The following is a 24,841-nucleotide window of genomic DNA, read 5'->3' on the forward strand; positions in this document are numbered from 1 at the left end:
GGAGAGTGTCAGGAGGAGGGTCAGGGTTTCGCCTCATGGGGCTCTGGCGACAGACACCCCGGCCCCCTCATCCTCTCCACTAACTGTCCATCCCCAGGCAGAGCTGGCTACGTCACACAGATGCCTGAGCCACGAGGTAAAGCGGCTGACTGAGGAAAACCAAGGACTCCGGGCCGAGCAGCCACCGACTTCAGCCCTCTGGGTCCTAGAGCAGGATGACGGTCAAGAGGAGTCGCTGCCCAGCTTGGTGCCGGTAAGGGGGTTGTGGGTGCCGCCCGGCTGGCCCTTTGCCTCCAGGCACAGCAGAACACTGACCGGGGACCATACCCCCTTCCCAGCCTCGGTGCCAAGAGAAAATGAGCTTGCCAAGCGCTTGGCGCAAAGGAAGCAATAATTTGACCCGTTTGTTATTTTTTAAGTGAGATCAACAAAAATCTAATTCCTTGTCATCTCGGTTTATACCGAGCTGTCATCATTGGCCTGTGTGTGGCTTTTGTGGACCGAGCTCATTAGAAACCTGAAGGTCACCTGAACCCTTGCCCCCCCCCTGAGAGCCACAGCCTCGGGCTCCTTCCGTTCGCCCCATGCCCCTTGGTTCTGTCTCTGCCGTCCTGACCTTTGTCACGCTCTTGCTCTTTTTGGTACCATTGTTGTCATCATACATATGCGTCTGTCTAAATAGCGCAGCGCTAACTTTTGCGTTCTGAGCATAACAAGCAGGTGCCCTGCTCTTTTGCTCAGTGCCATGCCCAAGGGTCCTCCAGTCCCAGCAGGGCGGACGCTCACAAGTGGTCACTGGTGGCTCTGTTCGTCCACTCTCCTTGTGACTGGCCACACAGGGGTCGTTTCCCCTTTTAAGTTCCCTCCCTCCCTCCGTTCCTTTGTCCCCTTCCCCCCTGGCCCCATCCGGCTGGTGGCCCCTGCGGCCTCCGGCCCTCCTGCCCACCCAGCGGGTGACCGGCCTCCCTGGGCAGGAGCTGCAGCAGCTGGTGCGTCGCACGCAGCAGGAGGCGCGGGCCCAGCAGCAGGCCCGGGAGCATGAGGCTGAGCGCCTCCGGATTGAGATCGTGACGCTCCGGGAGGCGCTGGAGGAGGAGACTGCGGCCAGGGCCAGCCTGGAGGGGCAGCTGAGGGTGCAGCGGGAGGAGACAGGTGAGGGCCGAGGAGGGGAGCCGCCCCAGCCTCGCCCCCCAGGGGAGTACCCGGGCACCAGGAGGGGAGAGAAGGGAGACGGCGTCCGAACAAGTCTTGACCTCTCTTTTTTTCCTTCCCACACAGAGGTGTTAGAAGGTGAGTATGGGCCGGAGCCTGGGTGGGTAGGGGGGGTGGAGGGAGGGTGCGGGCCTGACGTCTGGCCCCTGCCTGACTTCCCAGCCTCCCTGTGCAGCCTGAGGACGGAGATGGAGCGGATCCAGCAGGAACAGAGCAAGGTGAGGCTGGACTCCGGGGCCAGACTCCACGACGGCGGGAGGGGCGGCAGCGTGGAGACCCCCAGCAGCCTCTCCTGCCATGTCTGTCGCCTTTAGGCCAGGTGGCAGGAAACCCCGAGGTAGCCACGGGGCTCCGGCCTCTCACAAGAGGTCAGAGTCAGGGATGGCTTGGAGAGGGCACCCCTGTCCAGACATCTTGTTTCTTTGGCCACACACGGCCCCATCTGGCACCAGCCCCAGCTCTGCGTCCTGTCCCCCCAGGCCCAGCTCACAGACCTCCTCTCAGAACAGAGGGCCAAGGTGCTTCGGCTGCAGGCCGAGCTGGAGACCAGTGAACAGGTGCAGAGGGATTTTGTGCGGCTGTCCCAGGCCCTGCAGGTACAGTGTGTCCCCTTCCCATCAGGCTGGCATGGCCCAGGTGACTCGTCCTAGGTCCTATAAGGACGGCCTTCCAATGAGGGGAGTTCCCTTCTGCCTTCTGAGGCTGGCGCCCTCCTTTCCTCTGAGCTATGGCGCAAAAGAGATTGAAAGCCATATACGTCTGTCTTTGGACACGTGGCGCGTCCTTGGCCCAGAGCCTGGCATGTGGCGTGCAGCGTGAGGTCCGCCCTGCCTGCCCAGCCCGCACTGCAGCAGGCCTCTATCTTAGGACCCACTTCTTCCCTTGGACCCAGTTCCACTGTGGGTTGGGAAGGGTGGGGGCCCTGGGTATGCTGGTCCCAGGCCCTTGCCCCTTGGGGGGCCGGCAGGTGGCAGCAGGGCTACATCTCCCCACCAAGCACCCTCCTCCTCCCTCGCCGGACCCCACAGGTGCGTCTAGAACAGATCCGCCAGGCGGGAAGTCTGGAGCAGGTGCGCAGCATCATGGATGAGGCGCCCCTCAGGGACATTAGGGACATCAAGGACACCTGAGGGGCTAGACATCACCCAGCCTGGGGGAGACCGCCTCTCTCCCTACTCCTGAACCAAGAGGCCTAGGCTCTGGGTGTCTCGGGATAGTGTCTTCATCCCCTCCAAGCCTGGGGTCGAGGTGTGATGGGGCCACCACTTCTCTGTCTCTCCCGCACCTCCTCCTGGTGGGGGGAGGCTGGCCTCCTGCTCCCAAGGGTGACACCTGGGTGGGAGTCCCAGCCCCCTCTGGGAACCAAAGGTTCGGGTTTGGCCCTGCGGCTTTCTAGCTGCCATGCTGCCTCCTGGGTCCTGGCCCTCCTGCCGCTGTCCCCCCGCCGCCTGAGCCAGACTAACAGCCGTGCCTGTTACAGTGCCGTCCCTTCCCTGATGCGCAGCCGCGCTGGGAGCGGGGGCTGGGGGCCTCTATCCACGCCCCCCGGGACAGGCAGCTGCTCTCTGGACCGCATGACACTAAGATGCTCGTCCCCAGGGGCCCAGCCCAGGCCCTGAGATGTGCACAGAGGCAAGGCCAGACTTTTCTGTCATTTATTTTCAATAAATAAGCAGCTCAGCTCAGTCTGTCACCTTGTCCCTGCAAGCCCCAGGGGGTTGGGGAGGGGAGGTTTTCCAGGAGCACGAGGGAAGGTGGGCTGTTGAAGGGGCTGGAAAAGTGAAAGGGACCATGGTGTTTATAAACAGAAGAACGTGGGGACGTGGAGGGGACGTGGGAGTGTGTGCCACAGCTCGGCCTGAAGATGCATTGCTATCAGGGTGGGGAAGAAGGGGCAGAAAGACTGGTTACTTCCTTCTTTCATCTTCTGGATCTGGAAGGAGAAAGGGAAGGATGAGGCGGGGGCAGGAGAGGGGCAGGCTCTCTTTCCCCCCATCTCCTGGGACACTCACCTGGAGGGTCACCCCAGCCCCCTGGACTCACCTGTGACCCCAGCCCCCACTCCTCCCCAGTACTGGAGCCCCCGCAGCAGACAGCTCAGCGCGCAGCGCAGCGCAGCCCAGCACGCGCAGTGCTGCCCTGGGCAGGGCGGCGCCCCCTCACAGGGAGGGCAGCAGCTTGCCCCGCTTAGAAGCGTGGCAGCGGCAGCGGCAGCAGGGGCTCCGGGTGGAGCAGCGAGCGCAAGTGGCCTTAGGAGCCACTGAGGGGACACGGGGACGCGCAGGGGGGCACAGCAGCTGGGGGCGAGGGCGACAGAGGGGTGATACCTGTGACACGGTTCAAAGAGATGGAGGAGGGGGAAACGGTTATCCTATGGCCAGAGAGGACAGAGAGACAGAGTTACGGAGGGCGGGGACGGGCATGGAGGGCCGAGAGGGCTAAGGAGGCTGCGGGCGCCTGCACAGGCGCAGGGGAGCGGGGCCCAGGGAAGGGGCCAGAGGACCCAGCTGAAAAGGAAGGGGGGGCAGGCGCCTTCGCAGCGCAGAGGGCGGGGCCGTGTGGGGCCAGGGGCGAGCAGGGCCTGGAGGCGGGCGGCACGGCTTACCCTCTAGGTAGTTCCGAGCAATGAACTTGAGGAGCTCATCGAGCCCAATGACTGGAAATGAGATCTTGAGGACCATGAGCCACTGAGTGAAGTCCAGGGCCCGGAGCTTGAAGATCATCTGGGGGGGAGGGGAGGGACAGGCAGAGGTGGTGACGACCAGTGTTGCCCTCCGGAGGGGACACAGAAGAACCGCCCAGCCTGACTCCCTCCTCTGTCAGGGCCCTGAGGGGCGGAGAAAGGCGACCCGGCTGGAGGAGGCTCACCGGCAGAGGGTCGACATAGAGGATGAGGAAGTGCAGGGACATGGACAGGCAGATGGAGCCCAGCAGCCAGATGTTCACCCAGGGCGGCATCCGCAGAAGGGACTGGTTCTCAGACAGGCTGTGGGGGGGAGGCCGGGGGGAGGCCAGGGCAGGGGACAGCAGAAGAAAGCAGGGGTGAGCAGAGAGAGGAAAGGGAGGACCCGGCGGCTTCCAGAAGGCGGCAGGGGCAGGGCCCACCTGTTGAGAGCGTTGCACATTTCAATGGTAACCAGCACAGACAAGGCCATGGTCATGGGCTCAGGGGCCTCGAAGACCTCGCAGTCCAGGCCCTCAAAGTCGGGGTTTTCCTCGTTGCACTGCATGAAGTGAGTCTGTGGGGGAGGGGGGAGGCGGGAGGCGTGAGGGGCTGGCATCCCACAGAAGCCTGCACACCGCCCTCCTGCTCCTCACCCTCCTCCCTCCTCCGTCTTCCCTACCAGCTGGCTGTAAGTGACATGAGGCCCGTCATCCGCATACAGGAACCACCAGGCAGCCGCTCCCACGGTGGCTGCACCCACGTAGCCTGTGATGGGAGATGGGAGGTGTCAAGGGGGCTCCTGGCCATGAAGAGCTGGTTGAGGAAGAGGGCACCCCGGGGTGCCTGCATCACGGAGTGGGTGTCCTGGAAAAGGGGCTAATCCCGAGGGCTGGGGAGGACTGGGGTCCCGTCCTGCTCACCCCCGATTGCCATGTAGCGGAAGAAAAGCCAGCCACTGATGAGGGGCTCCTTGGGACTCCGGGGAGGCCGGTCCATGATGTCCAGGTCCGGCGGGTTGAAGCCCAGGGCTGTGGCCGGGAGCCCATCCGTCACCAAGTTCACCCACAGCAGCTGCACGGGGATCAGGGCCTCCGGCAGTCCCAAGGCAGCAGTCAGGAAGATGCTGCCAGAAGGAGGGGGTCACATGTCCGTCCTGCCTCTGTTCCTGTGGTCGCCCCCCACCCCCACCCAGCCCTGGGTGCCCTTGGGCGCCCTCCCTGGCCGCTCACCAGACCACCTCGCCCACATTGGAGGAGATGAGGTAGCGGATGAACTGCTTCATGTTGTTGTAGATGGCGCGGCCCTCCTCCACCGCGGCCACGATGGTGGAGAAGTTGTCGTCCGCCAGCACCATCTCGGAGGCGGTCTTGGCCACGGCGGTGCCGGAGCCCATGGCAATGCCAATCTCGGCCTTCTTCAGGGCGGGGGCATCGTTGACACCATCCCCTGTCTGATGGGACAAAGAGAAGGTGGGACACGAACCCTCCTCTGGGGTTGATCCTCCCCCTGGGCATCTTGCCAGAGCCCCTCCCCCTGCTTAGTCCCCCCTGGGCCCCCGGGCTCCCGAGACCGTCATCTTGGGGGCCTGTGTGTAGACTGGCCCTCGCCTGTGCGCTTGTGCCCCGCCGTGCAGCCCTGCCGTCCCCTCACCATGGCCGTGATCTCATCGTAGGACTGCAGGTACTCCACGATCTTGGACTTGTGGGAGGGCTCCACCCGGGCGAAGCAGCAGGCTCGACGGCAGGCCTCCCGCTGCTCCGCCAGGGGCAGGTCGTCAAACTCCCGGCCGGTGTAGGCCCGGTCGGCCACCTCCTCGTTCTCCCCAAAGATGCCAATCCGCCGGCAGATGGCGATGGCTGTGCCCTTGTTGTCCCCGGTGATCATGATGACTCGGATTCCGGCATCCCGGCACAGCTGAATGGAGCCCGTGACCTCCTTGCGGGGTGGGTCCAGCATGCCCACCACGCCCACAAATGTCAGGTCCGTCTGGGGAGGCAGCAGAGAGCGACAGGTTCAGGGAAGGACTGGGGAAACGAGCCGGGAAACGAGCCAGGGAGGAAGCTCGGGGGGACATGGGGAGAACACGGACGCTGGGCCCGGTGTGTAAATCCCGGGGGGACTCAGAGGCCGAGGGGCAGGAAACGCTCCCTGTTCACACGTGTGAACACGCTGCCAGGCCCGTCGTTGGTGGCAGACCGCGTGCATTTCAGGGAAGGAGCTTGGGCTGGGAGGACAGTGGCTTCTGCTCTCAGCAGGGCCCCTCACTTGGTCTACAGCGTTGAGCAAATCCGCACTACATGCCAGGCCAACGGGTCCCGTCTAGGAAACGAAGGGAGTGGACTTTGGCACTATTCAGAAAGCCGGTCCCCGGCAACATGAGGCGCCTGTGCCAGAATTCAGGTCTACGCCCTGCTTATCCAATCAGGAACCTCTGACTCTGGAAAATGTCGGCAGAACCGAGCATGCCCAGTGACCGAGTGCTCTCCCTTTCTGGCTGCCAGCGCCACGCCTCACCTCACACGGGTCCATGATCACAAACAAAGTGGTTCTGGACTAGGTGATTCCTAAGCTCCTTTCAGATTCTGGGTTCTGTCCTGTGATTCTAGGGCCCGTGGCGAAGTAGGAAAGGACGCAGGGGGCAGGGCGGGGGTGAGGCGGATGACTCCGGGGTGGTGGGAGGCTTCTGTCGGCTCACCTCATACTCCATGAACCTGGCAGAGTCATCCAGGACCATCTCCTCTCGCTTCGGGGGGGTGTCCCGTGTGGCCAGGGCCAGGCAGCGCAGGGTGTCCCGGCCAGTGCCCCACTCCTTGATCACCGACAAGATCTTGTCCTTCACCGGCCCCGTCATCGGCACCCGGGTGGTGCCAACTCGCACATAGTTACACCGGTCGATGACCCCCTCGGGGGCACCCTAGGAGACCAGAATGGTTTTTCAGGGACTACTGTCTTTCTCCCAGGGCACAGTGACAGGGGGCAGGGATAGGAGAGGGCCTCACGGCTAGGAAGAGGGGGACTGAGGCACATTCTGATTTCTGACCTTGACAAACATCTTGTTGCCCACGGCAGCCCGGGATTTGGCTGGAGAGCAATACACAGACATAGACTTCCTGTCTCGGGAGAACTCCAAGGTAAATTCCTTCTTCATTAGCTGGCGGATCACCTGGGAGAGAGGAGACAGACAGGAGGAGGCTAGATGTGAGATTAGTGGAATAAGAAAAATGATGCTGTGCTAGAAGGGCAGAGTCCCAGAATCTTTAAAACATAATCAAAGAGGATCTGGAGGTCAGAGCAGACCCCAAGCTGAGTCTCAGACTGAAACTCAGTCTGGTACCTACAGCACAAATGGAGAGAATTCCAAGGTTGGTGCGGCCACTCTCTTACAGCGTCCAGTTTTAAGCCCAGCCAGAAACAGGAGGGCACAAGATGGCACTATCTGGTAGAACTTTCCGTGATGATGGGAATGTTCTGTAATCTGAACCGTCCAATACGGCGCAACTGAGCACGGTATCGGCTGTGGAAAATGTGGCTGGTGCAGCCGAAGAACTGAGTTTTTACTTTTATTTCATCTTAATTTAAATCAGAATGACTACACGTGGGCTCCTAGAGACATGTTAGCGGACAACGCAGCCCTAGGGCCTGGCACGCTGTAATAAGCACACCACCAATGAGCGAGAGCCTTTTCACCAGATGCGCCATAGACACTTCAAAGTAATCCAGGGGTGACAGTAACAATCCATAAAAGATAAGCTGATGCTTCTATTATCTTTTCCACATTTCCTCCGTGCGTTCTCTACTAATGTTGAGGTGGTTTTCACACTTCTGTCACACTAAGTAAAGCAGCAGTGAGCATCTTACATACACAAAAGAAAAAAAACAGAAAAAGAAGGAGTGAGAGGCGCTTGGGCAGCTCAGTCGGTTAAATGTCGACTTTGGCTCAGGTCGTGAACTCACAGTTTGTGAGTCTGAGCCCCCGCATCAGGCTCTCTGCTGTCGGTGCGGAGCCCACTTCAGACGCTCTGTCCCCTCTCTCCCTGCCCTTCCCCCGCTTGCACGCATATGCAAAACTAAACAAACATTTAAAAAATACTTCCCTCAAAGATGAGCATTAAAAAAAAAAGGAATGAGCGATGCTGACAACATAATACACAAGAGGAACTCGATGTGCACACTGAGTAAATACGAATCTCCAAAGTCTTAGGGACACAGTGGGGTTTGTTCATCTGGACCAGGGGAAGCCCTGCAATGGAAGGCTTGTGCTTTCTGCACCAGCTCTGTCCCTTCCTCCGAGGGACCCGCAGAGGAAGTGGCATCCAGGAACGCTGCAGCTGGGCAGGGGGAGAGCGTATCAGCCCAGCGGGGGAGGTCCTACCCAGCTCAGCCTGGCCAAGAAAAGCTGCGGAGAGGCCGTCTGCATGTGCTGACTGGGGTCCCGGCATGGGGCCCAAGGCCCTGCCGGCTGGACCTGGGGCCTCCGTGTCCTGAGGTCCCCTGGGTCCTGGCCTGTGTGTAAGAAGGACCCCATGGGAGCCGCGCCCAGACTCACTGAGTTGCAGGCATTGGCCCTCTCCACCTTTGAGAGGCTCCTCACATCTGTGTTGAACACGTTCATCTTCTCCACCAGGGTGGTGAGCGCCGTCTCGGTGGCCTCACCCACCTTCTCATAAACTCCTTTGGCCTGAGAGGGCAGAGGAGGAAGAGCAAGTAAGTGCCCCTTGCTCCCGGCCCCTCGCTCCCACCTCTCATGCCCACCATCCCCCTGCCACCCAGGGACAAAGCACGCCCTTCCCCTGCGGCCTGCCGAGGAGGCCTGAGTCAGGGGGAGGGGGTGGGGGGCTGCCTCAGCAGTGGAGGGGTTACCTCATTGAAGTCCAAGGCGGAGTCATTGCAGAGGGCACAGATGGTGGCCAACTCCACCAGCCCATCATACTGCCCTGACCGGACTGGCTTATCATTCTTCAAGCTGGCAGCGGGGTGGGGAGGAAGGAAGGAAAAGAGACAGAGAGGGAAGAATAGGGACTGAGATGCAGAGAGAATGTGGGGGAAAGCAGTGAGGGGCGGTCGGGAACCTGGCGACTGACGTGGAGGTCAGATGGGAGAGAGAACAAGGTCGGGGAAGGAAGAGGAGACAAGAAGGAAGACAAAACTAGAGGGAGCGCCCCAGGGAGAGAAGTGGGGGGTGTGTGTGTCTGGGGGGCAGGGAGGAGCCGAGGGGAGTCCCTTGGGGGGACTTACACCTCTCCTTCTGGAGCATAAGTGGAACCGGTGATGGAGAACTCATTCAGGACACAGATGTTTCCGTCCACTTTGTCAATAATGAACATCTACTGGGAGAAAGCCATGCGCACAGATGTCTACCTGTCCCCAAAGGCCAGGGCTCTGTCCCTCTCACAGCCATACTTGAGGATCAGGAGCCTCCGGGCCCCTTGCCTCCCCCCTCCTGCTACTCCCTGGCCACCATCCTCCATGTTCAGTGTTAGTGTCCTCAAAACAAGTCACTAGTTTCTGCAGGCACCTTAATAAAAGGTGACCCAAGAGATCTTCCAATTTTGCAGGAAAGGCCAGAAAGTCAGGTTATTTTCCTGTGAAAATCTGCAGACTTTCAAATGAGGGCAATCAATTTATTTTTAGGAAGCAGGATGGGAGGCCAGTTGCAGGGGCCTGCGGTCTGGCTTTGAAGCCGGTGCTTCGGAAGGTCCCAGAGAGGACTGGGACCGGACTTCAGCCAGCAGGGGAAGGATGAGGCTTAAGACAGGTTCCAAGATAAAGCGGTTCTGTGGTCAAGTAAGTTTGCAAAACTCTGCGTGAAACAAAGTGGAATCCACCCTCTCGATGGCCGGCCTTCTCCAAGGCTTTCAAGTGGCAGCAGGCACAGGGGTGTCCCCACAGGAGCTAAAGGTACAGCTGCCCTCGCCCAACTGCACAGCCGTCGATTCGCAGAACAATTTATTCTTCCTGGATATGCCATCCCACGGAACTCTGCTTAGAGCCGGGGTTCTCTGCCTAGGGTCTGTGAATGAGCCCCCTGACCCCCAACCCCCCTGCCAAGAGGTCTGTGAACTTTGATGGGGGAAAAAAAAAAGACCTCTCTTGTTTTCTAACATTGAGCATCTCCGTCCAATGATGATGCAGGCAATGGACCACATCAGTGCTAGCCCCGTGCTTCTGCCACCAGTGCGACCACAGATACTTTCCCATCACATGACTGCAGAGCCCTCACAATAGCACTTCTGCTCCAGTATTACACTGAAGCTTAGACCCACTCAACATTAGTTCCAAAGCCTGTGTGCGACCAAATCACACATTTGTTTTTAAAATATTTTGGTAACTGTATCTCAGTCACTGGTTTCCCTGTAATCCAATGCATTTTTAAAAACAATGCTATGTATTTTATTTTCTACATTTAAACTATCATACTGAGAAGAGGTCCATACTACCAAAAAGTCTGAAGCACAGAAAAGATTAAGAGCCCGGGGGCACCTGGGTGGCTCAATCGATTAAGCGTCTGATTGTTGGTTTCTGCTTGAGGTCATGATCTCACCGTCCCTGAGCACTGACAGTGCAGAGCCTGCTTGGGATTCTCTTTCTCTCCCTCTCTCTATCCCCCCACTCTCTGCCCCTCCCCTGCTTGTGCTCACTCTCTCTCTCGTTCTCAAAAATAAAGAGAAAAAGAAAAGAAAAAATAAAGGAAAAGAAAAAAGAGAAAAAAGAAAAAGGATAAAGAAGAAAAAAGAAAAAAAGGAAAAAGAAAAAGAAAAGAAAAAAAGGAAAAAGAAAAAAGAAAAGAAATAGAAAAAGAAAAGATTAAGAGCCCTGGTTTCCGAAATGCTGTTCAAGGTCAGTGAGGCCACGGAGGACCACTCTGGGAGGAGGGGTGAGCAGAGGGCCCTCTCTCATCCTTTTTCCCAGCTGGCTGGTCCCGACCTGCCTACCCACTGAGCATGTGTTTCCCTGGCCAGAATGAGAAGCTACCAGTAATGAAGGGGTAACCCCACCTCTGGAGGGCTCATTTCACCCCAAAGGCAGTGTGCAGAGACGGAGCTGACCACCCTCGCCTGACCTTGCAGACAGACATCTGGTTGGTGGTGAGGGTGCCTGTCTTGTCGGAGCAGATGACAGAGGTGCAGCCCAGAGTCTCCACGGAGGGCAGGCTCCTCACGATTGCATTTTTCTTTGCCATCCGCCGGGTGCCCAAGGCCAGGCAGGTGGTGATGACCGCGGGCAGGCCTGGGGGGGAGAATGGGGAAGGAGTGAGGACTCCATGGCAGGGGAGAGAGGGAGACCTTGCGTAGTAGGCTCGTCAACAGGCCCCAGGGAAATCAGGTCCTAGGGCACCTGGGTGGCTCAGTCGGTTAAGCATCCGACTTCGGCTCAGGTCATGATCTCGAGGTGCACGGGTTTGAGACCCGCGTTGGGCTCTGTGCTGACAGCTCAGAGCCTGAAGCCTCCTTCAGATTCTGTGTCTCCCTCTTTCTCTGCTCCTCCCCCATTCATGCTCTGTATCTCTCTCTCTCAAAAATAAAGATTAAAAAAAAAATTTAAAAAAAAAAAAAAAAGGAAATCAGGTCCTGATCCCTGGAACCCGGAAATGTTACCCTACTCGGAAAAGGGGTTTTTGCGGATTAGATTAGCACACGGGAGGGAAGAGCGAGCGCTCGCCATACCTTCTGGGATCGCGGCCACAGCTAGGGCCACAGCAATCTTAAAGTAGTAGATGGCACCCCGCAGCCAGGAGCCGCCGTGGACGGGGTCGTTGAAGTGGCCGATGTTGATGAGCCAGACGGCCACACAGATGAGGGAGATGACCTTGGAGAGCTGCTCCCCGAACTCGTCCAGCTTCTGCTGCAGAGGGGTTTTGTCCTGCTCTGTGGCGGCCATTTGGTCGCGGATCTTCCCAATCTCGGTGCTCACACCAGTCGTGGCCACGATGCCTAAGGCCTTGCCAGCTGCAATGTTGGTACCCTGAGGGGGTGAACCAGAGGCCAGGAATCAGGCGAGAGGGGCAGCCTCGTCTCTCCTCCTCATGCCGCCATGTCCCTCCCACACCGGGACCTCTGGCTTGGAGCGCACGACAGCTGGCCCCGCACGGCTCACCGAGAAAAGCATGTTCTTTTTATCCTGGTTGACAGCTCGGGGGTCAGGAACGGGCTCTGTGTGCTTGATGACAGATACGGACTCGCCTGGGGAGGAAGAGCCAAGGGGTTTTCAGATGACATCATGTCCTACTCCCATCCTTCGTGCCCCTAACTCCCATCCTGCTTGGCAGGACGAGGCCTCCTAAGGACCAAGCACCAAGTGTGCAGGAAGTCTGAGCTCTGGAAGAGGTTTATGCACTTCGAGCATAAACTGGGATTGTGTAACCTCCCTTCCTCTGTCAAATGGAGACAGTATATATACGGACTCGGAACCAGGTCTTGGTGAACGAGCTGACATATGTGAAGGTGCTCTGTCAACTACAGGGCCCGTTCCTGGGGAAGAGACACCCCTACCTTGCCTCCCTCACCCCAGTGGGCAGGGGCTCGGAGAGCCAGCCCGGGCCGGCCCAGCCTTGCCTCCTTGGCCCACCCACAGGAATGCTCCCTGGCTCTTCACCGTCTCTCTCGCAGTGGAGAAACAGAAGCAGTTGTGGTTTTAAGTGCACCAGACCCTCCACTGTGTCCTAGAATCTATCGTTCCCCACTTGGGGGCCTTTCGAGGCAACAGGAAAGTTCTCTGGGCACTGAACGCCCGTGAAGGAGAATGGGGTCAATGACCATCTGGAGAATGGGCATAAACATCCCGCCCCTTCCCATGACCCCTTGTGTTTCAGACTTGGGACACGAACAAAGGCTGAGCCGCTCTGAGCGGGTCGTGTTGCTGCATGTTCTCTTTCATCCACCCGGAATTCCGTCCCCGTGAGTCCACTCAGCTCCCCGCCTCGGCACAGCCTCACCCCCATGCCCCCATGAAGCACCCCCCACCCAGGCCCCCGGACCTGTCAGGATGGACTGGTCAACCCGGAGGGTGGTGGATTTGATGGACAGGATGCGGATGTCTGCGGGCACTTTGTCACCCACTGTGGGAAGAGCAGACGAGAGTGAGGTCAGCTGAGACAGGGCTTCTCTTCCTTCCCGGGAAAAGCCCAGTCTTTGTATGGCTACCTCACCTCGGCCTGCAGGTCGCCGGGGCTGGGTGCCCACCCTGGGCTTGGGCTCGGCCCTTGGCGTGGGCCTCTGGGACCCTAGCAAGCACCCCCTTCTCAACATTCATTCCAATTGCCCCTCGTTGCTTTTCTCCCCCTGGGAGCGTGAGCCCGTGAGAGGGCCCTGGGCACTGCCTGGCCCACAGCACGTGCTCCATAGTGAGCCCCAAGTGGCTGAAAGGAAAATCAGGAAGAGTCCAGCTATGTCACGAGACAGCGAAACAGAGAGGGAAACACGAGGGAGAAAAGTGAAGAGAGGAGGGCAAGAAAAGAACTAAGGAAAACAGTAAATTTGGGGGACGTGCATCGGGGGGAGAGAATGCCATGGAATCACTGGGTGGGACAGGAAGAAACAGGAGAAAATCTGGGAATCGAGAAAAGCAATGTCAAGCAGGGCAAAAGCTGGAGCAAGAGGGAAGGGTGAGAAGGGGAGACGCAGGAGGAGAGGGAGGGGCTGCGGGGCAGAGGGCACAGGTCTGGCGGGGTCTGGCGGGGCCTGGCGGAGGCTGCAGGCACCAGGCCCTGGTCTGAGCACCTGAGGGAAGGCAGGAGGCCATGGGAAGTGAGCTGAGGAGATGGCAGGAGAGAAGGGGAGGCCTGGGGGAAACAAGGAAGGGGGGGGTGGGCTGGGGAAGGCCGAGCAAGAATGGGGGCAGGCCACCTTCCAGGTGGGCTGACAAGGTGGATAACACCCCTGCCTGGACTTCAGGGCCTTTGAGGAGGCTAATCACCTCCCAGAGCCTCTGCTAATCCCACCAGGTCCCACGGATGGTACGGGGGACAGGGTTCATGGGGCTGTTTTCCTTTCCCTGTTTCTAGGGTTCCTCCTCCCACACCAGAGGAAACTGACGGAGGAGGGAGGAGGTCGGCCACGGAGTTGGGCGGGACACCCTGTCACCCAAGCCCAAGTGATATTTATAGACGTTCATGGCACTGACTCCAAACTGTCACCGTGGCGGGGTGGCCCTGTGATGGCGCAGTGGGGTCTTCGGCCCACCCTCCCTCCCTCTCCCCAGGTTTCCCATGGTGGCAACTCGGGAGTCTTGTGGAAGGAAGGAGGCCTAGATCCATCCCCCTGTGCCAGGGGCCTTGAGATGTGGGAAGGCCTACGCGGGGCAAATATAAAAACCGCTGAAGGGGGCAGAATCCAGTAATCTTAGCCACCCGGCCCCCACCCCTCCCTGGTCAGGCATTAAGTGTCCCTCACTGGAGAGGCGGGGCTCCTCCTTGAGCTCCCTCCTCCCAGGTCCCGTGCTCCCCACTAGAGCCTGAGTTTCCCTTACATGGTTGGGGGCTTGAGCCTTCAGCCCCCCTCCTCCCTTCTACCCTCACTCCTTCCCCTTCAAGAGGCCTCAAGGGCACCAAGAGGTCAAGATTTAAAGCTGACCAAGCTTGGGGGTGGGTGGAAGGAGAGGGAAGCCAGGCTTCGGGAGGGGGGTGGAGACGGGGCCATTGGCAGGAACTGGGTTCCACCTGTTGCTTGCAAGTGCTGGGTGAGAGGAGGGGGAGCAGGGGGTCTGCCTGGAGCATCAGGGACAGGACTGGCTGTTCCTGCTGAGACTCTGACGGGGAGGGGAGCTGTGGCCACAGTGCCCTGAGGTGACCTCCTGAGGAGTCTGGGAAGGAGAGGCAAAGATTCCACCATCCTGGCTACCTCCTGGACCTCCCAGAGTCAGGGGCCCCCACCCTCAACATACACATCCTCTCTGCCTTGAACCTAAGGCCTCCCTCCCTGGACCACTCATTCCCATCACTCACCAGCCACCTCCACAATGTCCCCGGGGACAATGTCCCGAGCCTTGATCCTCTGCACTGACTTGCGGTCAGCCCGGTAAACTTTCCCCATCTCGGGTTCATATTCCTTCAGAGCCTCAATGGCATTCTCTGCATTACGCTCCTGGAGGGACAGAGTGGAGGAGAGGAGGGTCATCAGAGGGAGGGAGGAAGGTGGTGGAAGGGGAGGGGACTGGCCGGGGAGGATGAGGAGGGGCAGGGGCCAGAGTCCTCGGGGGAAGCAGGGACAGGACAGAGGAAGAGGCAGGTTATGTAGGGGAGTAGACACACCTACCCCATGGAGGTAGGTGTGTGTGTGTGTGTGTGTGTGTGTGTGTGTGTGTGTGTGTGTGTTGAGGAAACTGTCACTTATGGTTGAAAACAGGCAAGGAGGTTCAGAGGAGAAAAAAAAGAGAATCAAAGAAAGTCAAAAGCAAGGGTCAGCAAAAGTAGAGCGTGGTAAGGTAAGAAGGAAAATCAAAGCACATTTATTGACCTGCTACTATATGCCAGGCACAGGGCTGGCCACTTCACACTCATCCTGGTACATTTCACTGCAGCTCTGATGGACAGGATTAGTAACCCCATTTTATGGAGGAGGAAACTGAGGCCGAGAGAGGTGAAGGAACTTGCCTGAGTTATCCGGCCAGCAAGTGACAGTGGGAGCACCAGTCTCCCGCCTCTTTCCCACGCCCCATCCCCTCTCCAAACCTGGCATTAGGAACAGAGAACGAGGCAGGCCCAGAGGAAGTGACGGAGGAGGAGGAGTCTAGGAGGGAGGCTGGCTTCGTGTTTAGTGTCAGGATGTGAAGGACTGAGGCGGGGTCACAGCTAACCTGCCAAACTCCCACAATGGCATTGGCGATGAGGATCAGGAGGATGACAAAGGGTTCAACAAAGGCGGTGATGGTCTCTTCGCCTTCCTCGAACCAGGCTAGCACCTGGGAGTAGGGGAAGGGAGAAGACCAGGTAATAGAGCCCCTCAAACACATACAGAAAGGCAAGTAAGCCGAGAAAGTGTGCAGGAGGCAACAGGGCCTGGCGCCACGCCGAGACTGCAGCCCCGCATCGGTCTGAGGTCCTACACACTCCAAAGTGCAGACTCACAGGGGCACTGCCACTGCGGTTAGGTGGCGGGGACGGGCAGGAGTAGACGTGTACAACTCAGGGCTTAACCGGGAATGCTTTTGGAGTTCCCTGGCCAAGCTGTTGGCCTGTAAACAAAGCTCACGGGACACCCTGGCCCACGACCCCCCACAACCACATCCATCCCATGGGAGTCACAACTCCAGAGGGAAATCCCTGTGGTCCTTGCAGACGCCATGCCGCCCCCCCCACCAGCCCTCCCCACCAGCCCAAGGCAGGGAAGCTCCAATTTCATAAGGGAGCGGGAGGGGGGATAGAGTTACGGGGCCTCCTGTACACACCCCACCCCAGCTGTTGCCAGTGCCAGGCAACAGCTACAGGCAAATGTCAAGGAGCAAATCTGAGAAGGGAGAAGGGAGGCCCTGCCAGCTAGCACTCAGGGGCCCACAGGGCCTCCGTGACAGGAGACCAGGGGACAGGGAGACATCTTGGCCCCCAGTCTTGTCTTCCAGCAGGACTAAGATGTTAAGGAAGAAACTCCAAAAGGCAGATGGGCTGCAGGTGGCGGTGTAGAGGGGGCGCTCCTGGGCCCGGAAGGTGGCAGCTCCGCCGCTAGGAGCGGCCCGGGGAGGGCGAATAAGGTCAGGCGGGGGAGGGGGGGTCCTAGGAGTGCCAGTCTGGATGTAGGCGGGCAGTGAAACCCGGGGACTGGTAAGGGGTCTGGCTGGGCCTTCGGGGCGCGTCTGGAAGCACCCTCACACCAGCAGCTCCTTCCCGCCTCTGGGAGGGAGTCTTTGTCCCGACCAATGGGCGTCGAGAGGGCGGGGCAGGGGCGCCAGGACGTTCGGGGATTGGTGAAGCGGCTGTGCCCCCCGGGGCATGCCGGGAGGGGTGGTGGCCTGAGCGCAGCAGCAACAGCCGGGTCTGCGCTGGGGAGCCCTGCGCTTGGGGGGTAACCCGAGCCCTCAAAGCCCTTGAAGCTGCGGAGGTGGCTTAGCCTCAGTGTTTTGGCTGAGAACACCCTTAAAGCTTAAAATAAAACCTGCCTGTGGGGTGTGGGGGGAGGACCGAGGCATACTCGCATCAGCAGCCCTCCCCCCTCTGGTCTGGGGAATAGGATGCTGAGGGCTTGGACCAGAGGAACCGAGGGACTGGATTCTCCCCCCCACCTCAGATGTTCCAGATCCCCTGACCCACACCCCAGCAGGCCCCCAGATACCCTTCCACACTTACGAAGGAAATGCAGGCGGCCAGAAGAAGGATCCGCACAAGGAGGTCTTCAAACTGCTCTACCACCAACTCCCACAGGGACTTCCCTGTGGGAAGAGGCGGGGGGGGGGGGGGGGGGGGGGGGGGGGGGGGGGGGGGGGGGGGGTGCCCAGCGGTTAAGGTCTGGTGGATGAATGGCTGGGACTCCCGGGTGGTCTGATTGCCAGCCTAACCAGGAAGCTTCTGGGGAGATGGGCAAGCCACTTGGTACTGAGAGAAGAGGCGAGGAAGCTCGCCAGGAGTCCAGAAACAGGCTCCCCAAAGTCGTGGCGGGACTTAGTTGTTCAAGGGCTGGGGGCCTCACAGAGAAAGTGCCCGGAAACTCCTGCCCCCAGCCTGAGACTCTAACCTTTGGGGAGGGTATTTGCCCCAGGAGTCAGTAGGGAGAAGGTGGGGAGATGGGAGTGGGGGGTGGAGTGGGGAGGGATGTCATTAAGAGAGTCCAGGGATTCCAGTAACTTACCTTCCTCAGCAGGGAGCTCTACCAAGGGAAAAAGAAGAAAAGGACACATTCATTTGGGGCTCGGTCTAATGCCCCCCACACCCAGGATTCTGTGGCTAAGGTAAGAGAATCAGGTCACCAAAAGGTCATCTGAAGTTCATCAAGGTCATCCGGGAAAACCTCCCAAAACTCTGCGTCTCAGGGACCCTGTCTTATCAGTGTCCTCTTAACCCCTGCAGTCAACGGACCACGCCTGGCTCTTCCCTGAGGTACTCTGGAGGGAGAGAGCCTCCAGGGTGTGTAAATGTGTGTGTGTGTGTGTGTGTCTGTGTTGTGGGGGGGCCAGAGGGCGTTGCCAGCCTCTCCTCTAAGAGACACTTACCATTGGGGCCGTACTTCTCCAGATGTCGCTTCACTTGGTCTGGCGTAAGGCCTGTAGTCTCGCTCACCCCAAAATAGGCCAAACATTCTTCTGTGGTCTTGGAGTGTGCAGCCTCCATTGTGCTCCCTTCCTGGGGGCCAGGGGGCGGTGTGCTCCTTCTAGGGGGTCCTCACGCGTTGGGGGTCCTCCTCAGGGTGTCCAACTGCCGGTCTGGGCTTCTTGTTTGTTCTCTCCTGCCCCCCCCCAGGATTTTCTTCCCTCCACGAAGCTCTGACCCCCGTCCCACTTGCAGCAGCCGGCCACCCCCCCAGCCCCCAGCTGGTCCTTATGAGGGAGTAGGGGGGGCCAGGCTCCCCCCGCCCAGGTCAGGGATTGGCTGGCTGAGACTCCGGCAGGAGGGGTCAGAAGAGAGATATTTCTGCTGACAGAGGGGGAACAGTGGGGCTGCAGCCTGAGGTGTCACTCATGAGGGAAGCTGAGGTGGCCCCAGCCCCAGGGAAGGGGGGGCAGGGAGAGACTTCACTTTCTGTCTTCTGCTGACCCCTCCCCCAATTGCCTGGGCCTCCTGGGTTGTACCGAATTTCCTGTTCCAAACTCCTGCCCCCAGTTCCTACCTTCAGGCCTCCACCTTTCCGACTCCCATCCCGTTCCGCCCTTTCAACCTGTTTCTATCGGGACAGTCTCCTTCTTCCTCACCCCGTTGGCTGAAAGGGCAGCAGATACTCCAACCTTCAGGGGACCGGAGAGGGGGACAGCATCCTTTGGGGGCCAGAGGAAATGGTTCTAGAGGGATAAGGGGAAGTAGGGATCGGGAGAGGGTCAAGGGGACAGGGCAGAAGATGGTAACTCTACCCTCAGGAGGGGTTGCTGCAGCCATCAACAAGGGATTTAGTGTCCAAGCCCTGGTGAGCAAAGCCAGGACTGCCTGTCTCTCCCCCAAACCCCCCCCCCCATCGCTCTAACTCAGCCTCTGGGAATGTAGCCTTCGAGGCCCCCCCATCCCTGATAGGGAATCCCCCCCCCAGGAAAATGGGATACCCAGACAGTCAGGTAATCCAAGAGGCTACAGAATGTGCTGATGGCAGAGGGAGAGGGATAAAGGTTTCAGGTTGGGGGTGGTAGTCACCCCAAGTCATGGAATGAGGGTCACCTCAACCCCCACTGTGTTAATTCAAAGGGTTCACCCAGAGGGGGTGTGGTCCACACTACCCCACCCCTGAAGTATCCCCTTCAGCGGGGAGAAGATCAGAGCCAGGCGCTCGGGCGCTGGGCATCTCCCACAGGAAAAGGCAGGAGGGAAGAAGGGGCATCCAGGAAAGGGGGCTGGGAAGGTAGACAGGGCCGAGGTTCTAGATGGAAGGAATGGGGAGGGGGCAGATTGATGCGGATAGGTCTAGGGGAAATAAGGACAGAACAGAGGTGGGGAAACCGAGACAGGGCTGCCGGGGTCAGAGGGAAGTCTGAGAAGCAGTGAGGAAAAGGGACAGCGGGGAGCTGGCATGCGGCGGCCAGGTGGGTGGGGGCCCAGGGCTGGGTGCAAAGCCACAAGTTGTTGCTCAGCGGCTGCCTTGGTGTCAGCTTCCTTGGAGAAGCAGCTGCTCTGAGCCCCCCACCCCCACCCCTGCTCCGGGATGGGGGCGTCTTTTGGTTACTACCAGGGCAGCTGCTGAAGGAGCAGAGGGTAGCCTGGGCTGTGGGCAGGGGAGGAAGAGAGGGCAGAGAGAGGAGAGAGGTTCCGTGAGAGGAGCATTGGAAGGTCAGGGAGGGGAAGAAGGAGCCTCAAGTGCTTCCTGCATCTAGGCCTCCAGCTTCCTAAGATGGGCAGTCAGGAGTCGGGGCCAGTGAAAGCGTTCTCCAGGCTGCTTCCCTCCGGTGCTCAAGTTCCTAAGCAGACAAGGACGGAGGAGACAGCGACCAAAAGGAAGGGAAGCCTCACTCTTGGGGAGCGGGCTGGCCAGCAGGGGTGGATGGCACCTAAGGATTTAGCCCCCCATATGTATCCTTCCTCTGCCTGGACTTCGGGGAGGGGAGCCTCCTGGGTGAGTTGAGGACATGGTGCTCCTTCCATCCCCCTTCTCATGGTTCTAACAGACCCCTCCCTTGAGCTGTGCCTTGGGGATGGGGGCTCAGACAATGGCATCACATCCACAGCACCTCCATCTGACCCACCTTCTTAGGCCAGAATCAGGCTCAGCATCTGCCAAGCCTTTTGGTGCTCTCTGGCTTCTCCCCGCCACCACCTGGAGAAGTGACAGGGGCACAGTCTTAAAGGAGCAGGAATGTCCAAACATGGAGAAAGGGGAGAAGACTGGAGGGATCGTGGCTTCAAGGGAGTTGAGAGCAGGAGGCCGAAGGGAGGCAGGCTTTACAGGACACTGCTGCCAGCCGGGCCCTTTAAGGTGACTCCGTCTACCTCCCCCAACTTCCCAGAGGGGAGGCTGAAGCCGGAGAGGGAGAGCCACCCAACAGGAGCTGCAAAAGGCTGGCCGTCAGGGAGGCTGGGGGTGCAGACAGGGAAGGCACTGGTTCTCCTGGATCCCTCCCGCCAGGGTCTCCAAGCCCTATGAGGGTGCAAGCTAATGGGAGAGGCCCGGTTCTGAAGGACAGGGACACGGAACCTGGCCAGTCCCCGACAGGTCCCAAACTTCAGCCACAGCAATCTCCATCCTCACAGCAAGGCTTAGAGGGAAACGCTCTCTTAGGCTCCTCCAGCCAAGACATGAAGGTCCTGGAGTGCGGGGTGCTCCTTGTCCCCCTCCCCCACCCACTTCAGAAGGCAGGTTCCTGAAGCTGGCGGGGGGGGGGGGGGGGGGGGGGGGAGGGGGAATGGGGAACCTCACAGCACCACCAGTTGCTGCTAGATTAGGAGGGGATCATGTCCTGCTTACCCTGGGACACCACAGCCTTCACTCGCCACCTCACTTTCCAGAATACAGCCCCCAGATGCCCAAACCATCCCCTCCATTGCAAGGGCAATTCTATCCCGTCTCCCGAGGCCAAGATTTGGGGGAACCCCAAGGATTAGACAAAACTGGGAGAACCAGCAGGCTTCCCCCCGGCTAGCCCCCAGCCTGGGTAGCCTGTGAGCCCAGCTGTCTCCTGTCCATCTCCCAACAGGACGCAAGGCCCAGAATAGCAAGGTCATAAGCATGGGTAGGGCCTCCTGGAGGTGGGGACAGTGGCTGGGGGGCGCGAGAATGTAGGCCCCATGCTTCCCGGGGAAGGAAGGTGAGACGCAGCGCTGGGTGGAGGTGGGGACGGGAGAGGGCCAAGCACAGCAGGTGGGATTCCTCGGGGCCGGCCCCTCCTTGTGGACATCCACCATTCATGGGGCAGGGGAGACCCAAGGGCACCCTCCGTTGGAGGGGGGCACGGCTGCGGTTTGGTTCAGAGCGCAGAGGCTGGGTTCAATGGGGGTGTCGCGAGGAGTGAAACATGTTGCAGGCTCCTGCCCACAGGGCTGGGAAGGTCACGTGAGTGAAGTGGGCCAGTGGGGACGGAGCAGATGTGGAAAGCAGAAAATGGAGCACGTGAGGCTGGACCTTCTGATTTTCGGGAGAAGCCAGTAATCTGAACTTGTAGGCGAAATCCCAAAGGAAACACTATCCAGGCCAAGCAAATCCAGTCAGCAGCTCCAACCCAGACGAAACTTCCCATTTTACAGGTGAGGCTACGGAGGCCTGGAGAGCCTAACACCTTGCCTAGGCCAAAGAGCAAAGGAGAGGAAAAGCTAGGAGTGAAAGCCAGTGCTCTTTGTCATCTGCCCCCCTTCCCCCAGCTTCCCAGCCTGGCTCTGAGAAGGGGAGCAGCTGGCCTGCCCCTGGGCCCCCCTGGAGGCAGGCTCTGTGGCTGCCACATTAACGCTCTCCCAACACAGCACTGTGCCCCAACCCTACCCCACGATCTCCCTCTGCCTGCTTTCTCCCTAGGGGGGGAAGTCTTAACTGGAGAACTCAGAGCAAGAGGTGTCAAGAAGGGTCTTCTGAGGCTGCCGACTCGGCTGTTCACTGTCCAGTCCCGTTAAGAGCACTTGGCTGGAAACCCCGAGAAGCACTATTTGGCTCTCCACTTACCGCTCAGCAGACAGCGCAGCCCACAGGGGACCAACGAGCCGAGAGCACTGGGCTAGAGGGCAACCGGGACTTGAACTGACCCAGCCTTCTGGCCTCTCCGCTCTGGAGTGGGCGACGTCACCCCGAGCGGGCTGCTTTCCTGCCCCACCTGCCCTGGTCCCCGCTGCACACAGTGGCCAGAGCCATCATGATGGAATGGAGATAAACCCTTTTATTTATTTATGCTTCTCCATTTTGTTTAAAACAACAACAACAACCACCTTAATGTAACTGACAGCCCTTCCCCCTCACCCTTCCTCGGGTTGGGGGGGTGGTTAATGGGGAAATGGCCCCCAGGGTGGGGCTGACCATAAGAGCCCCTCAGGGAGGTAATGGAGCCCAAATCCCCTGCCCAGGGGATGGGCCGCCTGTAGTGTATGAACTGGGGCGTTAACAGGGCTCTTGAACCTTTTCTTGTACCAATGCATGTGCCCTTGGCTGTCAAGGGTCAGGAAGCACGTGGGGAGGGGATTCCTACCGCTCCTCTACACCCCTGCTCAGCCCCAATCTCATGAGCTAAGGGCTGGGGAGCAAGAAGAGTGGAGAAAGAGCAGGGTAGGGTGTTTCACACGAAGGAGTACTGGTTATTAATGGCTCTGGGATGGCCCCCTTCTTCTCCATCGCCCCCTGGTGGTAACTGCTGGAGCTGCACCATCGGGGTGGCCCCGGGGTCCCCACCAGATCCAGCGCCTCCCTGGGCCTCCGTGCCTGATGCTACGGCCTCTTCCAATTCAACCACAGGGACCAGCTCAACCATGGGGACCAGCTCTTCCTGGACCCCTCGACTGCCCGCTTTCTCTTTCTCTTGCCTCTCTTTGGCTGCTGCGGCTGCGGCTGCCGCCACTTCTGGCGCCCCCGACGCCTCTTCTGCCCCAGGATGTGGGGGATCTGTCCATGAAGGGGGTTCAGGGGGCTGGGGTGGGTCATGGGAGGTGTTCGGTTCTGGATAGGAACGGTAAGAAGACAGACTGTGGAGGGGAGGCCAGCTCTTGCGGTGGCCTCCCCTGCGCTCATCCCCCCAGGAGCCACGTGCTATCTCCCCCACATCCCGTCTCCTGAGCAACCCCCTCCCCGGTCCATGGAAGATGGATCATGGGCGGCGGTGAGAGGAGGACCACACTTACACACAGTCACTCGCTCCGAAGGGCATGAGGGTGGAGGAGGCATCGGGGTAGCATCGATCTCCCTCGCACACCCCTGCATGGCTCCCGGCCTGCTCCCGGCCTGGGGGAGGGGGAGGGGCAACGTGGGGACAGATGGGACGTTGGGGTGGGGAAAAGGAGAGATCAGACAGGGACGTCAGACATCGACGGGAGGAAGGGGGGGGATCAGACTGAGCATCCCCCAGAAGGGCAGGCCCAAGGTAAGAGCGTGACGAAGGGCAAAGACAAGGCAGGAGAGGGCAGATCCAAGAGACACACAGATGATGGAACAGAGGGGTCTGATGGAATGGGGATGCACCGGCCCAGCTTCTGCTTCCTCCCGGCTCCGGTGAGGAGCCCCCTGCCTCCCTACGTCCTCAGAGCCCTGCATCCCCTCGTGAGCCCAACACCCAGGAACCTGCTCTCCCCTACTCTCCCTGACAAAGCCTCTCCTCCTGGCAGCCCCCCGCCCCATCTTGCTGGCACACACACCTCCTCACTTCTTGGGTGCACGGGCACCTCGTCCCCTGCAGACCTGCTCTGCTCACCCTGCTGTCGCTGGGAGGACACGACATAGCTGACAAGAACAACATCACTGGAGCCTCCAGACTCCAGAGGGATGGGGTGCACCCGGAAATGCTCGAGCATATCGAAAATGGACTGGAACCACAAGTGCTGGACCCGGCACTGACCCTCCTCGTTCAGCGACAGGCGCAGGTGCTGAGGGCAGGAGGAGCAAAGTGAAGGGGGAGTCCCTCTCGCCTGGGTGGCCACGGTCCCCCGCCCCACCCACAGGCGCACGGCATGCGACATGGCCTCCCCCTCACTCACCTTGGCCTTGCCCTGGAAGTTGAAAGTGAGGACGTATTCACCCCGTCTCGTCTCACTCTGACGTACCAGGAAGACGCCATGGGAACCGGTGCCTCCGGCCAGCACTAGCTGGGCGGCCTTGAGTCGAGAGAGCATCCCGTGGAACCAAGGGTACCCTGAGAGGGGCTGGTCCCCTTCACCTCCCTCTGATTCCCCCTGGAACAGGAATGATCCTTCAGGAAGGAGAGAGGGAGGGAAACCGGGGTGTCAGGGAAGCCTCCCCCATCCTGGGAGAAGAAAAGCCTGGCTATCCCCTCACACGTCACTTCCCTCCCCCCGGTCAGATCCTTCAGGATCCTGAGAGCAGCCAACTGGGCCTGGACACAGGCACGCACTCTCACCTCTGGTACCTGTGGCCGTTTCCGGAGTGTCCAGGGGCGGGTAGGGGGCTGCAAGGGGATGGGCTGTGCCTGCTGGGGGTCCCTCTTCGATGGGGATGCGGGGAGGCAACTCTGGAGGAAGCAGTTCCATGGAGTCGAAATGGGAGGCGGCGATGGACGCAGAGCTGGGGGAGATGGAGGCCGAGGGGCGGTCTGAAAGGCCCCCGTAAGCCCCTAGGGAAAAAAGGGAAGAGGGCAAAATTGAGAAGCTGAGAAACCACTCTAACAGGACCATTCGGACACCAGCCAGTGTGCCCTGTGTGCCCGGGCACAGTCGGCCGGCTGAAATGCTGGGTCGTCCCGTAAGCGGCAGCCGCCGCTGGTTTC

General features: G+C 59.6%; 3 protein-coding genes and 1 long non-coding RNA gene across 16 annotated transcripts in view; 2 read left to right on the forward strand and 2 right to left on the reverse strand.

Moving 5' to 3' along the window:
* The window catches only part of RABEP2 (rabaptin, RAB GTPase binding effector protein 2), an 11,355-nt gene extending 8,458 nt beyond the window's left edge, over positions 1-2,897 (forward strand). The window contains exons 8-13 of one of the 4 annotated variants that reach the window (XM_029949909.1): positions 98-253; positions 1,005-1,152; positions 1,279-1,290; positions 1,375-1,430; positions 1,692-1,808; positions 2,241-2,897. In XM_029949909.1, coding sequence (XP_029805769.1) covers positions 98-253; positions 1,005-1,152; positions 1,279-1,290; positions 1,375-1,430; positions 1,692-1,808; positions 2,241-2,342 — 591 coding nt within the window. In that variant the 3' untranslated portion in view covers positions 2,343-2,897. Of the gene's footprint in view, positions 1-97; positions 254-974; positions 1,153-1,278; positions 1,291-1,374; positions 1,431-1,691; positions 1,809-2,240 lie in introns of those variants that run through there. The other 3 variants (XM_029949910.1, XM_029949908.1, XM_029949911.1) reach the window with 3 other exon arrangements.
* ATP2A1 (ATPase sarcoplasmic/endoplasmic reticulum Ca2+ transporting 1) lies at positions 2,852-21,675 on the reverse strand. Its single transcript, XM_029949897.1, has 24 exons — positions 21,553-21,675; positions 20,180-20,250; positions 18,011-18,793; positions 17,650-17,667; positions 17,151-17,233; positions 15,668-15,772; positions 14,817-14,955; positions 12,852-12,932; positions 11,972-12,057; positions 11,542-11,839; positions 10,938-11,104; positions 9,113-9,201; positions 8,738-8,840; positions 8,424-8,555; positions 6,918-7,040; positions 6,573-6,791; positions 5,528-5,863; positions 5,107-5,327; positions 4,798-5,000; positions 4,557-4,642; positions 4,318-4,451; positions 4,081-4,198; positions 3,818-3,935; positions 2,852-3,145 (listed from the first exon to the last, which is right to left on the reverse strand). The coding sequence occupies exons 3-24, from the start codon at positions 18,126-18,128 to the stop codon at positions 3,120-3,122; spliced, it is 3,003 nt and encodes a 1,000-aa protein (XP_029805757.1). The 5' UTR covers positions 18,129-18,793; positions 20,180-20,250; positions 21,553-21,675; the 3' UTR covers positions 2,852-3,119.
* Positions 16,813-22,303, forward strand: LOC115300250. Of its 2 annotated transcripts, none has more exons than XR_003912566.1 (3): positions 16,813-17,192; positions 17,659-17,749; positions 21,940-22,303. It is a non-coding gene; the product is annotated as an uncharacterized LOC115300250 (long non-coding RNA). The 2 variants fall into 2 exon arrangements; XR_003912565.1 differs by having other exon boundaries at positions 17,662-17,749.
* The window catches only part of SH2B1 (SH2B adaptor protein 1), an 8,301-nt gene continuing 5,728 nt past the window's right edge, over positions 22,269-24,841 (reverse strand). For 2 of the 9 annotated variants that reach the window (XM_029949898.1, XM_029949905.1), the window contains exons 6-9: positions 24,476-24,688; positions 24,096-24,307; positions 23,813-23,984; positions 22,269-23,064 (exon numbers count right to left, since the gene is read on the reverse strand). In XM_029949898.1, the coding sequence (XP_029805758.1) occupies positions 22,688-23,064; positions 23,813-23,984; positions 24,096-24,307; positions 24,476-24,688 (974 nt within the window). In that variant the 3' untranslated portion in view covers positions 22,269-22,687. Of the gene's footprint in view, positions 23,065-23,246; positions 23,347-23,756; positions 23,985-24,095; positions 24,308-24,475; positions 24,689-24,841 lie in introns of all 9 variants that reach the window. The other 7 variants (XM_029949907.1, XM_029949906.1, XM_029949904.1 and 4 more) reach the window with 7 other exon arrangements.

This window comes from Suricata suricatta, chromosome 8, assembly GCF_006229205.1.
Source record: "Suricata suricatta isolate VVHF042 chromosome 8, meerkat_22Aug2017_6uvM2_HiC, whole genome shotgun sequence".
Lineage (NCBI taxonomy): Eukaryota > Metazoa > Chordata > Mammalia > Carnivora > Herpestidae > Suricata > Suricata suricatta.

Bases quoted from the DNA above. Each gene is read 5' to 3' on its own strand.
- ATP2A1 (XM_029949897.1), bottom strand. From the start codon at position 18,128: ATGGAGGCTGCACACTCCAAGACCACAGAAGAATGTTTGGCCTATTTT. The intron at 12,933-14,816 runs GTGAGTGATGGG...CTCTTCCCACAG, and splicing joins GGACATTGTGGAGGTGGCTG to TGGGTGACAAAGTGCCCGCA. The intron at 4,199-4,317 runs GTGGGCCCTGCC...TCCCCCCCACAG, and splicing joins ATGTGCAACGCTCTCAACAG to CCTGTCTGAGAACCAGTCCC.